Here is a 15470-nt window from a genome sequence, read left to right as displayed (position 1 = left end):
TATATATATATATATTTTTGGTTTAAGCTTTTGCTTTTATACCTTGTGTTTTTTCTCTCTCTTTTTTCCATAGTTACGGTCATTTCTCCAGGTTAGGAAGTACAGTCTAGATCTGGCCACTCTCATCTTGTACTCTTATCAGCTCAGCACAGCACTGGCATACCTGGAGAGCAAGCGCTTCGTACACAGGTACAAACAAGATTATCATCAAGCAGCACAATCAACCATGACATAGTCCAAGTCTTGTACAAAAGGCAATTTAGAAGAGTTGCTGTCCCTATTTTAGTGCTATTCACTAGAACACAAATATTTAGATAATAATGGAAGTGCATCTTTGTGTGACTAAAAACCTTTTGAAAAATATGTGAGTATCTTGTTTTTTACTCTCCAGGGACATTGCAGCGCGAAATGTGTTGGTCTCCACAGTCGACTGTGTAAAGCTGGGGGACTTCGGCCTTTCCAGATACATGGAGGATAGCTCTTATTATAAAGGTATCTGAATTCAACAGAGGCACTTTACAAACTACTCTTTAGTTATTTTATAAGTGTTTAAAGAACCAAACTGACACGTAAAGTAAATACTTCCTTTTATTCCCCTTTTGTAGCATCTAAAGGTAAATTGCCCATTAAATGGATGGCTCCAGAATCCATCAACTTCAGACGGTTCACTACAGCCAGCGATGTCTGGATGTTTGGTATGCTTAAAGCCGCAGTCTCCTTTTTCCTCATCACAGTTTGTTTCTGTGAAGCTGCAGGCGTTTACATCCAACTTGTCTTCACAGCCAATGTGTCTGTTTCACTCCACAGGCGTCTGCATGTGGGAGATCCTGATGTACGGCATCAAGCCTTTCCAGGGCGTGAAGAACAACGACGTCATCGGCAGGATAGAGAACGGCGAGCGCCTGGCCATGCCTCCACAGTGCCCCCCAACTCTGTACAGCCTGATGACAAAGTGTTGGTCGTACGATCCCAGCAAAAGGCCACGATTCAATGAACTTAAAACACAACTCAGGTACTGCAGTCTATTGGATTATTTAGCGGTTTTCATGTGGTTTATGCCAGTGTGTGTGTGTTTCAGAAGTTTTTGGACAAACGTTGTTTAGGAAAATGTACGATTTTTACTTCCAATGAAGAAATGTTTGCTTGCAAGTGTTGTGGAAAATATATTCAGTGCTATACTTACAGCCTAGGTATTTTTACATTTATTTTTAAATTTCAGATTAAAGACTTGTCATGAGACTTAATCCTGATATTCTTTATGGTTTGGCTCAATTGTTTATCCTCCCTCTAAAACAGGGACTCAACCAGAAAAGCTACTGATCAAAGAAATGCAGTAAATGTTAACCAAATGAAGCACTTGACTTTTTCCTAACAGCAGGTGTCACTCTCTGTGTGATTTCAGTGAAATGAGCACACACAAAGAGGAGAGAAATTGAACAACCAACTTTTTTTCTTGTATATTTTCAGATGACTGGTTGGGAGGGGAACTATCTCTCCGTATTTCTGAGTAAATTACAGCTGTGCAACATTTCTGCATTGCTGGAATTCAACACATTAGTCATCATAAATACAGTAGTCCCAGGATATAAATAATTCTGGACAGAGTTTACAAGGAGCAGCTTTTTCTCTACATGGTTCTATGTTTTTACTAGAAATTGTTGTCTTACTTAATGAAGTTAAAAACCTCCATTAGTCTCTCCAGCTGTGACAAAGTGCTGATGAATAACATTATTATTGTTCAGACAACACAACACTTTCTCGGTTTCTTTCCCAGTTAATCCACATAAAAAATCACCCTGGCCTCAGTAGAGTGCATAAAAGCAGATAGGGGATTTTTACTCAGGTGGTGACTGACAATGTTGACTGTACTAGTCCAACTTTTTGATCCCGAGGATCTACTTATTCACTGAGCAGACATACATAAACTGTATTGAACCTACTGTTTGGTCTAATGATATTTTCGTCGCCATAGTAACAGAGCTTTATTGATGACAGAGATAAGTTTATTCCTGGAACCTGGATCATGCTTTACGTTGTTAGCCGATGACGCATCAGTGCTTTGTGACGAGATTTACCTGGAAAGAGAAGTTCTCTATCAGCACAGCACATCCTCTGCATGTTGAGATCAGATAAGACTGAGCAGGTTTCAGGTTGCTGTGGTGGTGCAGAGATTAAGCACATCACACATATGGAGGCCTTAGTCCTTGACGTGGCAGTTGCAGGTTCGATTCCTGGCCTGGTGACCTTTGCCACATGTCTTCCCTCTCTCTCTTTACCTACTTTCCTGTCTTAGCACTTTCAAATAAAGGCCACTAGAGCCAAAAAACTTTAAAAAAAACGTTACTGAAGGCTTATTTTTAATCATTATATAATAACCTACTAAGTGCTGAACTGTTCTCTAATGTCCTAAGAATGCAACAAACCCTTGAAAAGTTGCATTTACCTACTAGTTATTAAGAAAATTAACTACTTGCCTAAAATTAGAAATGTTATGCTCCAACTGAGGTAAGATTAGAACTGCGTCGTACTAAATGAGCTTGAGAACACACTAGCTTCAAAGTGCCATAAAATTAACAATTAAACTTGTATCATATGGTCCATATTAGGATTGTAATTGTGTTCCATGTAGCTAACTCTCTACCAGGGATTATATTTTCTTTTGTTTTGTTTTTTTTTGACAGCGATAGACATTTTATCCCACTTGGTGTATCTTCAGGACAGCCGTAATGCACATTGACCACAGGGTTAACTCTGCTGAGAGAACATTTATAATTATAATGTGCCACATACATGTTCAAAGCTTTTGCTTTAGTTTTTTTAGGACATACTAGACTTGACATGTACAGCTGCAGTCTTTAAAGAAGTGGGCTAACTCTGACAAGTTTACTCTCTGTAATGATCTTACTTATTGATCATTTTGCTCATAGCTTATATCATTGCTCTTCCGGTTAGTCAGGTACAAAAAATTTAAAAAAAAGGTTATTCTTCTGCTTCCTAAATTTTGTGCTTCCAAATTTTAATGTGTTCTCTCTTTGGAGCAGAGAACATGGCACAGAGTTCAAGTGGCAACAGCGAATACAATTAAATTTTTCTTAATTGGGTGTAAAACCCACATTTATTAAAAACATGTTTCACATTAGTTCAATAAAAATAATGCACATTCTAAATGAGATGGGGACAATCTATACGTTTCGCAAACTAATATAATTTTTCAAATTATATTGATAACTGTGAAAATCAGCTTGCTGGTTAGCACTGACATAAAAATCAAAGTCAGTCTTCAAAACGTTTTAAAAAGTATTTTAGTCATTTTAAAATGCTGTATGTAGGTTTTCATTTAAGACTTTTGTGACCTCACATTTTAGGCTAGAAATGGCAATTACTCATATTTTCTCTGTACTCTGGAAGAGGTTTGAGATGAAGTCCAGTTAGGCCAGAGCTTTCCCCAACCACCATTAGTCAACAAGTCAAAATCACTAAGGCGTCAAAAGACTTGTAGTTTTTTGAAAGTCATGTTTCAGCTCTATCATTTCTGTAATTGAAAAACAAGGATACGTCTGTGGTAAAGAAGTCAAAGTGTAAGAGGTTTTTTCATATTCTAACTTTGTTCTACTTGTTATTAGACCAATTTCAACATTTTCCCAGTAAAACATTTCCAATAAATTGAAAGTTTTAATAGCTAAAATAATGTTTTCTTAATCAATGAAGGTGAATATTGCCAAAAGATTTTTAAGGTGTCTATTTTCTCCAGCCACATAATTTCCTGCATTTTGAACATTGTTACCTGGCAAGACAGATGTCTGTCATGTAACCTCCACACGAGTGAAGCTCTCAATAGAAAACACAGATTTCAGAATCATGATATATTACATATTTTGCTTTTCACTGTCTGTTAAAAGTAGATTTTAAAAATAGATGTTCTGTAAAGCTCCATCTTTCTACATGCAGTCTCCTGCCATCTGCTTTTCTTTCTTATTAGCAACAGGCCTTCACTTTATGAAAAACCTGTTAGTTCTATAACATAAGCCATATGTTGGGTTTTTATTTTCTGTCAGACTAAAGACAAATTGTGGGTGAGGCTTTTTCATCCGGGTGGTAAGTGGACAAAATGAAGCTTTGACTAAAAAACATCTTGACACGGCCGCACAGTTGTGAATGATTTTGTGGTTTGGAAAAAGAATCAATATTGATGACATTTATTGTGGCCGCTGGCAGCATCTGTGAGAATATTGTACATGTGAGGAGTTTGGATTACCTTTGGTCTGCCGGGTTTTTCTATCCTAATATCAGCTGTAGGCCTTGCTAACCGAATATGCAGCTCTCAGCGAATACCACAAATGTCCTTGATGCTAGGCCAACGTGTGTAAGGGAAGGGGTGTTTTCACAGGTGGCAGCTGCCAGGAGTTACAACTTGCCATCGAGAATAAATGAAGGTAAAATCCAGACGGGTTAATGTAATCCTCTACTCTGAGAGCCAAAGCCAGACTACAGAGGCTCCCAATGCTGGAATATTATTATTCTAGTTGTGAAGTAGAGTGGTTGATTGATTGATGCATGTTGCCCAGTGGAGTTTTAGATGCAATTCTGCTTTGAGAAATAAGTTTTATTCACATGTTGGTAACATTGTTTGGACTTCTGCCCCATATTATCGGTGCTATTATTTTTCCTAAACCAAGATGTGTAGTGATTTGGCGTTACATGCATAAACAGAATTACGTTGAATTATGCTTTTTTGAGTTTGTAAATTATTGAGAAACATCCGTATTTTCTTACAACACTGTGGGTAACGCCTTAACTGACTGGATAGTTCAAGAAGCAATAGAATTTTTTTTCAAGGTGCAAATAATAGATTACTTAATGTTTTGTTTTTGACCACCAGTAAAGCCCCAACACAATGACATCTTGGGCGAAGAGTCGTGTCACACATCTTAAAAACGCTTACTGTTGAAAAAGTTTGCAAGCTGGAAGAAATGGTTACTTTCTATACCTTTTTTCTGATTAAACTCAGCTTAGGTTTTTAAATCAAGATGGACACAAGTCACTTGATGTAAAACTTGAAACTGGTAAATTATGTTTTGAAACTGATTTCTTAAAAAGTGTAATTTGGTTTCGTGGTGATCAAATCAGATCACTTCTCAGTAGCAGTGAATGGTCTGGTGTTAGGTTGTGAAGGATTAAAGTGTGTTAACAGTCTTACAAAGCACAGAGGAACACTTTGTCTATGACTGTTCTGTGGTGTGGCACAGTTTTATTTTTCTGATTTTCCTTTAGCTTTATAATCCGACTTTTGAGCTGCAAGAGTTCAGTTTACTTGAGTTGTGTTTCTTTTACACTGTTATTCCAGGTGCTTGTGTGTTGTAGATCAGCGGGGGTGGGGTCGTTGGAGGTTTGCTTGCTTGTGTGTGTTGAAGTTGCCATACTGCTGACGGTATCGTCATCATACATGTTTGTGGGGATTACAAGGTGAAGGAAGAGAGGCTTGCCTGCTGAATTTAAAAAATAAAATAAAAGTTCATCTTGTGAGAAATTAACTGCATAAACATATCTGTCAAGAAAATACTGTCCAGTTAACTTGTTAAAAACATACAGTATATCTCTTATGGGAAATCCCAATGTTTTGTATTAAGTTTCAAAATGTAACTAAAAAAGTGACCTGATATCTAACAGTAAAAATTTATTATTGTAGATGATACATTTCTGAAAACCTCTGCAATATTGTTTTCTGAGTAAACAGAAGTTTGCACATTTTAGAATAAACTCTCCATGCCAATTTTTATTGTATGTAAAGTAGTAAAAACACTAAATCTGCTCTTCTGTCAGCGTGTTATTCTTCAGGTTTAATTATGGATAAAGATTGGGATCATTTCACTACCTTGTGCTCTGATTTATTTGTACAAAAGAGATTGTGTTGTGATGGAAGAAAAGGCCGTACAGGAGATGGACTCGGACAGGTGGCACAGCACACAAATACTCCACAGGAGACAAAAGGACAGGAGGGCGGCGATGTTACTAGAAATATCTCTTGCCCTCAGGGTGGGCGGGTATCGGCAGTCTGTATCAATGGTCAGTTCAGCTTGAGTTTGCAACAGAACGTTTTTCTCTTTTGTGGAACCGACAGCGCCTCCAAGTCATCGTCTTTGACGGTTTGGGTTTCTTTAGCCTCAGTTTCCTATGGAAACTGTGTAAATTTCTGTGTGGTATCTATTGGCTTCTTCATGGGAACTGAAATGGCTGCGCGAGAAGGCGTGGGATGTTGCCTAATTTTAAGTGAGTCAGTGAGTTCTTGAGCAATTTTACAGACAGATTTACTGCTAGAGTTTATACAGAGGTTTGCTTATACTGGAGGCAATTGTGTCAGAATTAAAATTGAGTGAAGCATTATAGCTATAGGAATTTAAATAGTTGCTGGATCACTGCGGAGGTCCTGGGAGCGCTGCAAGGTAAACACAGAAATTTTGCTTTTATTTTGAAACTGAAAACTTTAACCGTTTTGCTTTCGTTGGTATATATTATCAGTATATGATCTCATTTTTTTGTTTTTTTGTTTTACTTATTAAACAAGAGATGTCAACAAAAATGGGATTTCTAGCTTAAAAAAAGTTAGGACACTGTTCATTAGGAGCTAGCAACATTCCCTTAGGCTGAAATAACTTTAGTGATACACTTCTCATAGAAATCTACTGGTCTATTACATCTGTCTGAGGAAAGTTTGTCCAAATCTTCACTTTTAGCTTCGAAATGTTTGCGAGAGCTCTTAAATAAAATGGTTTGTTTTAACTGTTCAATACTTCAATAAGTTCTAGACCTGGTATTTGGCTTGGACTTTCCCTTTTCTTTTTTTATTCACATTTTTTATTGAGAATGCACATTACATTACAATGATATAATTATATTGATTTTGTTGTCATTTTTACACTCTTTCTCAGTTTTCACACTTTTTTCTTGACAGAAAAAAACAAAACAACAACAAGAAAACACAGGGGATTTAATGAACGTGGGTTGAACATGTCTTGCTGCAGCTTCCGCAAGCAATGACACTTCCACCCCGTTGCTTTAGAGTTTGTATGAGGTTTCTTTCCTAGAACTTAATAATGATGAATTGACTTGTTAGAGAGCGAAACTCGTGCGTTTTCTTTCTGATTGTTCAGACAATTTACTTCATATCAGCAATAGCAAGAGGCTGCTAGGTCAAATCATGACGTTTTGGGTTTTGGAGACTTCTTATATCGTCTTGTGGTCTGCTTTCAGGTGATCTTGCTTGGAAGTTATTCTGAGCTAATTATGAAAATACCGCATTTTATAAAAGAGCTAAACCATGTATGGACAAATGCTTAATTTAATTTTTATAAATTCTTTCTTTTCTAATGTTTTAAATTTTGTAGAGCATTATGAGAAAACTCAGAAATAGAAACATTTAATATTTTTTTTTACTGTAAACTTTTGGTGGATGCTTTTATATATACATTGATTTTTTTAAGCACCAACAACTTTTATTAAAAACAATATGAAAATGCGTGTGCATGTTTTCTGCAGTGACATCTACGCTGCTTCACAAAGTTTTTGTAAGGAGATTCAAGAATCACTACAGTGAAATAATAGCCACAAATATCAAAACAAGCTTCTTGTTCTCTTCTTCAAATTTGTTAATATATCTGTTTTAATGAAATGTGTTTATTAAATACGTTCCTTCTTTCACTATATTTTCTCTTAGCACGATATTGGAGGAGGAGAAGCTCCAGCAGAAAGAGAGGAACAGGATGGAGATGAGGCGGCAGGTCACCGTTTCCTGGGACTCAGGAGGGCCGGATGAAGCGCCACCCAAAGTAAGATGGTGATACACTGGTGTGTGTGTGAGACGGTCTTGGTTTCAAAACCAGTTTTTCACTTTTAAAGTTATTTTCTCAGTGATGTTGGATGTCTTGTTTTTTCAATGCGTAATTTCTTGTTAAAATTTGCTTTGTTTTCTTCTAGGAGACATTTCAATGCTCAATTTTTAATAGATTAGTCAAATGTAATAGTCTTTAGTTATAATCAATATTTTTTTTTAACTCTACAATGATCCCTCACATCTCACTGCTCCGCCTTACATTTTTTCTCCAGCTTCTTCGCCCTGACTCATTACTATGATTCATGTGCTGCCAGCATCTCATAACTTCTTTTGGTTACATCAGAAGCCAACATTTTCTTTAATAAATCATTCAGGAGACTGAGAGAAGTGATTTCCAGGGTTTGGGTCATTCATAAACATGGTTCATGTCTAGACTTACTGCAACATATTTATGTTCTTGGGAATAAACGGTGTGTATTACATTCAGGAACATGGTTGTTTGTGGTTTGATCCTCTCCGTCTCCTCCACCTGCACACCTCTGCTTTTCATGGCTTCATTTCTTTCCCTCCACCTCCTCTACCTTTGTCTCTCTGTTTGCAGCCCATCCGCCATCCATTCCTGCAGCCCACCTTCAGTCTGGATTGTATTTCTGCTCCTCCTCTTCATCACTGCCAACAAAACCAGCGCTTTGCCTCTCAGTTTTCCCTCTGCACTGGAAACGCTCATCCATCATCTCCCCCCTCTTCCTCCCACTCACCCGCTCCACCTCTCGTCTCGCTACCTCTGAATTTTCCCACTCATTTTTTCTCCTCTACCAGTTCTGAGCCTAACTCACCTCTACTACAAAGAACACCTCTTTATAAAAGATCTTTGTCTGAGGAACCTTCTAAGTTCAATTCTGATTTGACATTTTCTCCTTTGTGGTTTCCTCCAACCTACACTGGGACCCCCATCACGACCAGTGGCCCAGCCAACAGCAGCCATTCCTTTCCTTGGCACTTCTCTCCACTCCTTCCCCAACCCAATCCAAACTTTGACTCGCTGCGCTGCAGTTTGTCAAATTCTTGTCCTTATAAGCAGTCACCGCCCAGTTTTCCCAGCTTTCACCCTGATACCCAGACTAACCCTTGCACTATTGACCTTCTGACCCAGCACATTGCAGTGCAGTCAGGTTGGAACGCCCCGCTTTTCCCTCCGCACACTGACAACGTCCTTTCAGTGTCCTGTAATCTGTCCTCGGCCAGCCTTCACTCACCCAGTCCAATGTCAACCTCCCACATGCTGCTTGCTATTCCATCTTCTGAAGGAGCCGTGTCCAGACCCTTCCAGGCAGGTGGTGTGCAGTTCAGGTGTACTAATGTGTTTTCTTAACCACTAAACCAATCTCTGTGCATTTACCACAAAAACATTGCAGCTTTTCTCTATTTTTGAGCCTGTAAAAATATCCAGATGGCATGTCAGAAGGAGAAGTCAATTTATATTATGTATTGTGCTTAAACATTTATCTATTTAAACAGTAATATTGAATGATAAAAATGGAAAAAAATCAGAGGTAAAGTATTAGATATATGTAGTTTTCTATTTGCAACACTTGCTTTCTAACAACCATTGATGTGGTAAGAGCAAAGATTTGACAATTACAAAATAAGAATTAACAAGAAAACTTTAAAATTATCTACAATTTGGACTGGTTAGTTTCTAGGTAGTGTGCAAAAAAACTCAAAATGGAAAACAAAATAGAAAACTTTGACAAGGAACAAATAAGAAGCTCTGTATTTTTTTAATCTTAAATTTAACGCCACAAAAAATAAAAATGGACACTACTGCTTTGTTGTTGCTTTTTTTTGTTCTTTTTCTGATTATTTTATGGCTATTAATTCTAGGCTCAAAATAGAGAAGTTGCAAGTTTCTGCTTCTTTACCTTTTAATTTTGTTTGCTTTCCTCATTAACAGTCCACTCCATCTGTTTTTGTTTATCCCTGATAGTTTCCTTTATCTACCAAGCGCAGGCTGTAGAGATGCTGTCCACTGTGACTCGTATTTATATCTGTGTCAGATAGTTATCTGGATTGTTTCGGCCTATTTCTGGTTTGCTGAGGGTCATTGTTGTAGTAAACCTTCAATCCACTGAGCTAATGTAAGACACGTAAAACGTCCGAACAGAATACATTTTAAACTGTTTAAAAGTAATGGAGAAGTGATTTTGTTTGCTAATTTTAAACACACCACTAACTACAAAGTCATGGTGATTCAGTGAAGTTCTGGATTGAATAGTTAATTATTTTTCTTTAAGGTATCAGATGTTGTGCTAAACTTTCAGTCAATTCGAAGTGTTTTGCGCTTTTACGTGATTCTCCTCCCTCATTTTTGAGGCTGTTAAAGGTCCATGCTTCACGTCAAAATGATTACTTTGTAGTGCATGTTTTCCTAAATGGACAAAAGTACTGAAAGTATTTAAGGCCTCTGCTTGGTTTTCACGTTGAAGCAGTCCCGATGTTCTCCAGTTCGAATCAGCCAGGAGTCATTCTTCTTTTAGAGCTCCTAATGCATGTTTGCCTCTCTCTCTGTTGCCCTTGGCGGTGATGGATGTGTCTGTGCTGAAGTGGAGTCGTTTCCCTGAGAGATGCATGAAGTAAAAGGAAACCTTAATTACACTGTGCTTTGCAGCATTCCTTAAAGATTCTTAAATAGTTATGTAACCATGTGCCTGTTTTAGGGCATGTTTGGTACAATGATGGGTTCATAAAACGCAAGAATCCATCTTACCATTCTTTAAGAGTGTTCTGCCTTTAAATTGCATAATTTTGTGAAGCCCAAGAGGCAGATTTAGACATTTTTTATGCTGTGTTAAATGTTTTAATGGTCTGTCAGGGTTTGCGTTCCCCATTTTGTAACGTTTTCCCTTTTTTTCATTGTAAACAAACTTGAAATACCCAGACAGATTTATTTTACAGGGAATCAGTTGACATACGGCTAAAGATTCTTGCTGGTTGTAAAGGAAACAGCAGCGTCTGATACATGAGCAGTTCAAAATGGCGGCTCTTAGCTCAGTTTTTCAGTTTTGTGGCACAGCTTGGACAATCCTGGCGCTTACTTTGACTGGCTCTTGATTTTTTTTTTTGTTTTGGGGGTTTTTTTGTTATGCTTCTGTGAAATCAGTCTGATACAGGTTCAGACTGTCTGTGGTCTGAAGATTGATGCTGACAAAGAACTGAGTCAGATCCTGTTTGCGTGTGAACACTTAGTTTACAGAACCTTGGAAGCTTAAACTGGAACCACACAATTCAATCTGGTTTATGGTTATTTAATTCAACACACCACAAAGCAGTACATATTTGAAGAAAAGTAGTACATATTTGAAGAAAAATAAATGTAATTTTAAAAATGGATAAATAAAAATCTGAGAAATGATGTGTTCATTTTCAGTTTTTGCTACTTACTCAGATACCCCAAAATAAAAAGCAGTGTAACATTTTGTCTTCAGAGTCCATCTGTGTAATTTAATCTCTATATAAATACAGCTAAATTGTAAAAACCTGAGAGGTTTGTTGGAGAATATTACTGTGTTAATATTCATCTTCTTAGACCTGACCAATCATTCAGTTATCAATAAGACACACAAAAGAATCAATCTTTGATTTTTTTTTTTTGTATGTTATTTGTTCCTAAAATCAACTGATTTAGGAAAAAATCAGTTGATTTTAGGAACAAAATCAGGCAGATGTTGACTGAACATCTGCCTGATGTTCAGTCAACATCAGGCAGAAAATTACTGCCACTAGTTTTATTTAGCAGCCTAATAAACACACAGCTAGAGCAACTATATCCTGTATTAAGCGGCTATTAAAAAATATTCATACCCTTTTAACATTGTTGTATTTTGTCCAACAAGCTTAAATGTAATTTAATGTGGTAGACCAATGCAAAATGGCAGATAATTATGAAGTGGAAGAAAAGGTTGTGAAATAATGTCCCAAGCTTTGAACATTTCGGTCTGTCCAACCCACCATCTGAAAATGCAGTTTTTACAAGCCATTTAGAAGACGCAGCAAACATGCGGAAGAGGTCAAATGGTCAAATGAAAACATCATTGAACGTTTTGACCTGCATGCACATGCTGATCTCATCATCATCCACACAATAAAGCATGGTGGTGGCAGCATCATGCTGTGGGTATGCTCTTCTTGAGGAAGGAAAGAGAAGCTGGTCAGGATTTATGACCAGCTTTATAAATCTGGTCATAATTCAATTAGTGAATTTGGCTCCATGAATTGTCCTGGAGCTAAATTAAGGACAATTCATGAAGAAAACATGTTTGAATGTGAGACTGGAGCGAAGGTTCACTTACAGTGAGAATATGAGGCAAGACTTGAATATTGTTCGTAGACCCTTCCCATCCAGTCCCGCCTATTTTGCAGAGAATGGTCACACTGTTCAGTCACCTTAAAAAACACTTGCCACTGTAATTGCATTCAAATGAGACAGAAAATTGCCTGAGGGTTGACTGTAACACAGTTCTTTAGATTATTTTTAGACAGTTTTAAAAACATTGCATCACTTTCCTTTCACTTCAATATTGTGCACTACCTTGTCTTACTTTATCACATAAAATACAAATAAAAAGCATTTACATTTTAAATGGAAAAAGAGGTATGCATACTTTCAGAAGGCACTTTGCATCTTGTGTTCAGTGTTTTTGTCCTGTCTAGCTTCTTTGTTTCTTCCTCTCTTTCTTTCTTCTTTTTCACCCACTTTTTTCCACTTTCCTCGCCCCTCCCTTCCTTTCTCCCCTCCTCGTTTTACTTTGCTTTCTCCTTCTCTCTCCCCGTGCGTCTTTGTGTCCGTCTCGCTGTCGGAGGTGTGGTCCAGAGAAAGCTACTGTGAGAGACTGTGGAAGGTAGAGGCTGCAACACTGTTGTGCTAGAAAGATTTTAAAGAAATCTCTCCTGACATTATGGGAAGAGAAACCCAACAGCTTCATCGCAAACCAGCTGAGAAAATACTGAACATTGTGGGTTCACCAAGCACTTCTGCTTTTAGCTGAAAGTCCTCCAGTTGTGTAAAGTGAAGTTTTGGAGTTGCTTTCTCCTAGAATCCTGAAAAGCCTCCATAGATGTTTGGAATGAGCCGAAACTATTATTTAATCCACCAATTCTCTCATTCAGCCTCATAAGTAACAGATTGCGTGAAAGAGAGGTCTTTGGTGAACAGCGACACACTTAACACACTCGCATCACATCTAACCTAAATCTAAATCACATCTACAGAGACCAGCCAGTCCACAAACACATTTTTCTTTAATTGATAACTTGACTGTCGTAGGTTGTCGTAGTAACAGGAGCAGTGTTTTTCTGAGCGTTTCACTAACAGCTTGCTGGATTTGCAGCCCTGTGGGTGCTCCCTGTGTTGACTGACGGCTAACATGACCACACAAACATCTGCTGGGGGTTTGTGTGTTGACTTTTTGAATGTTGTAACTTCTAGTGGGTAATTTAGGAAAAACCTGATGCAGAGTTATCTCCTTGTTTACACTTCTTACTGTTTTCTTCTTACATTTTTATATTTACCTTCATTTATGTAATTAGTTGTTTTTTTTCTTCTGTCTCTTAGCCAAGTAGACCAGGCTACCCCAGTCCCCGTTCCAGTGAAGGTTTCTACCCCAGTCCTCAGCATCCTGTACATTACCAGGTATTTAGACAGATTCCCTCCTTTTGATCATGGTTACTGTAAATCATTTATGGTTGAACCGCAGCTAAGATAACTTCTCATCTGTCTTTTCTATTTTCTCCTTTCTGCATTAGATGGCAGCATATCCAGGCCCACACACCTTGCCCTCTGTGCCCAGCGCCCTGTACCCTCCACAAGCCGCTATGGTGGACACACACCACGCGCACACGCACCCCCGCCACCACGTCCACACACACTCGCACGCACAGCTGCTTCCTCAGCCGCATGGGACCGACATGGCTCTTTGGGGCTCTGCAATGGAGGTAAGAGGCATTGCTGCTACGGTTACGCACACACACAGAGAAGAGGTTCTGGTTTGGTTCATCAAAAATGATTTTTAAATCTTTTCTTGATGCTCAGAAAATTATTGTTCACTTTGGTGGATCACCACTTTGCTTAAAGAACCAGATTGGTATTCCAGATTACCAATGTACACTCTACAAATCAGCACACCATTGCCATCTTTTACTTTTATTGAGTTCCTCCATCATCTCAGTTCAGTTTCTCATCCATCTTCTGCCCATCTGTCTTCATGTGTCGTCTCTTGGCCAAATGCATGTTTTTTTTTGTTTTGTTTTGTTTGTACGTTATGGGTATGCATGCTTGTTGTTTGCTCCATCTTCGTGTGTTGGTGTGTGTGTGTGTGTGTGTGTGTGTGTGTAGGACAGGGCAGTAGACATGCAGCAGTGTGTAGGCCAGCAGTGCCTGTTAATGGAGGAGCAGCTGATGATACAACAGCAGCAGATGGAGGAGGATCAGAGGTGGCTGGAGCAGGAGGAAAGGCTGCTGGTAACGCACTCAGCACACAGTGGAACATGCACTCTGGCCCACCTGACACATGCTCAACACAAGGGCGGCGCGTTTAAAGAGGGCTTGCAGCGGAAAATCAGCTCAAAGCCCTGGCGATTTGTTTAACATTGATTTAGTCTGAAAATGTAACATTTATTGATTAAATTCACAGTAAAATAGATCGAGCATCCACATCTTAATCACCTCCAAACTTAAAGTACAATTCATGGTTCACTCACTGAACCTCGTAATCTAGGGAGGTGTGTAGCTTTCAGCTGCAATTTCACAGACATGAAGTCAGTGAAGAGAGGAAAAGATCTCATTAGGCTCCACCGCAAGTTTTGTCAACATCTAAATCCTGACCATAAAAATTTTTAACTCTTGTTATCAAATTATCAAGTCAGAAATGTTTAATCCATTTCAAAACCAGCTATGATTCGTGTTGATAGTAATCTATTGGTATAAAACAAATTTGACGAATTTAGAAGCGGTTTGAAAATTCTTCTGTGACTCAACCAAACCTATGATTTTGGCCAATAAGCTTCCTTTAGTGTGTAATTAAATGAAGAAGTGTTACACCAGGACAGCAGCTGATTCTGCACTATTGAAAAAACATGCTGCTGAAATGGCTACATTTGCGTCTTGGAATCAAATAAAGAAAAGTTTGTTCATAAAAGTGAAAACAAAATCACTTTGGCATTTATTTCCAGCAAAAATGGCATGTGGTTACCAGATAATGCCCATTAAAATCACATTTTCTCTGGTGTATTTTTTGCTTATTCTTTGTTCATTTATGTTGTGCATGCCACATTTCTCAAAGATGTCATCCTTTCTTTTTAAGTTGCTCTGTTCACTTTCTCATGTTTTTGTATATTCAAGGTTGTGACTGTCGGTGCATTACACTTGGAGTCAGTAACTTCTTTACTAACAAGCAATATATTTAAACATCTTCTTGGAAGTTGGATCATGTCAGTTTCAAAGGCGCCCTGAGAATTTACTGAGAATTTACCAGAAGATTATCAAAACTGAGCATATTTATGCAGAGTTTAGAGCAATTTCTCAGATCACAGAGTGCAGAGCAGGTCACATAACACAGACAGACAGCAGCAGACAAAACACACTCTC

The 15470-nt window shown here is 38.2% G+C and overlaps 1 protein-coding gene across 24 annotated transcripts in view; it reads left to right on the top strand.

Moving 5' to 3' along the window:
- LOC116717721 (focal adhesion kinase 1-like) overlaps positions 1–15470 on the top strand; it is a 61911-nt gene that overhangs the window by 36642 nt on the left and 9799 nt on the right. For 12 of the 24 annotated variants that reach the window (XM_032559299.1, XM_032559295.1, XM_032559298.1 and 9 more), the window contains 8 exons: positions 74–189; positions 392–492; positions 606–695; positions 808–1012; positions 7712–7823; positions 13440–13517; positions 13631–13819; positions 14220–14345. In XM_032559299.1, the coding sequence (XP_032415190.1) occupies positions 74–189; positions 392–492; positions 606–695; positions 808–1012; positions 7712–7823; positions 13440–13517; positions 13631–13819; positions 14220–14345 (1017 nt within the window). Of the gene's footprint in view, positions 1–73; positions 190–391; positions 493–605; positions 696–807; positions 1013–7711; positions 7824–8429; positions 9159–12687; positions 12727–13439; positions 13518–13630; positions 13820–14219; positions 14346–15470 lie in introns of all 24 variants that reach the window. The other 12 variants (XM_032559283.1, XM_032559276.1, XM_032559282.1 and 9 more) reach the window with 3 other exon arrangements.

The sequence above is a fragment of the Xiphophorus hellerii genome, chromosome 3 (genome assembly GCF_003331165.1).
Source record: "Xiphophorus hellerii strain 12219 chromosome 3, Xiphophorus_hellerii-4.1, whole genome shotgun sequence".
Lineage (NCBI taxonomy): Eukaryota > Metazoa > Chordata > Actinopteri > Cyprinodontiformes > Poeciliidae > Xiphophorus > Xiphophorus hellerii.
Note: the sequence above shows the minus strand (reverse complement) of the source record. Positions and strands in the feature narration are given on the sequence as shown.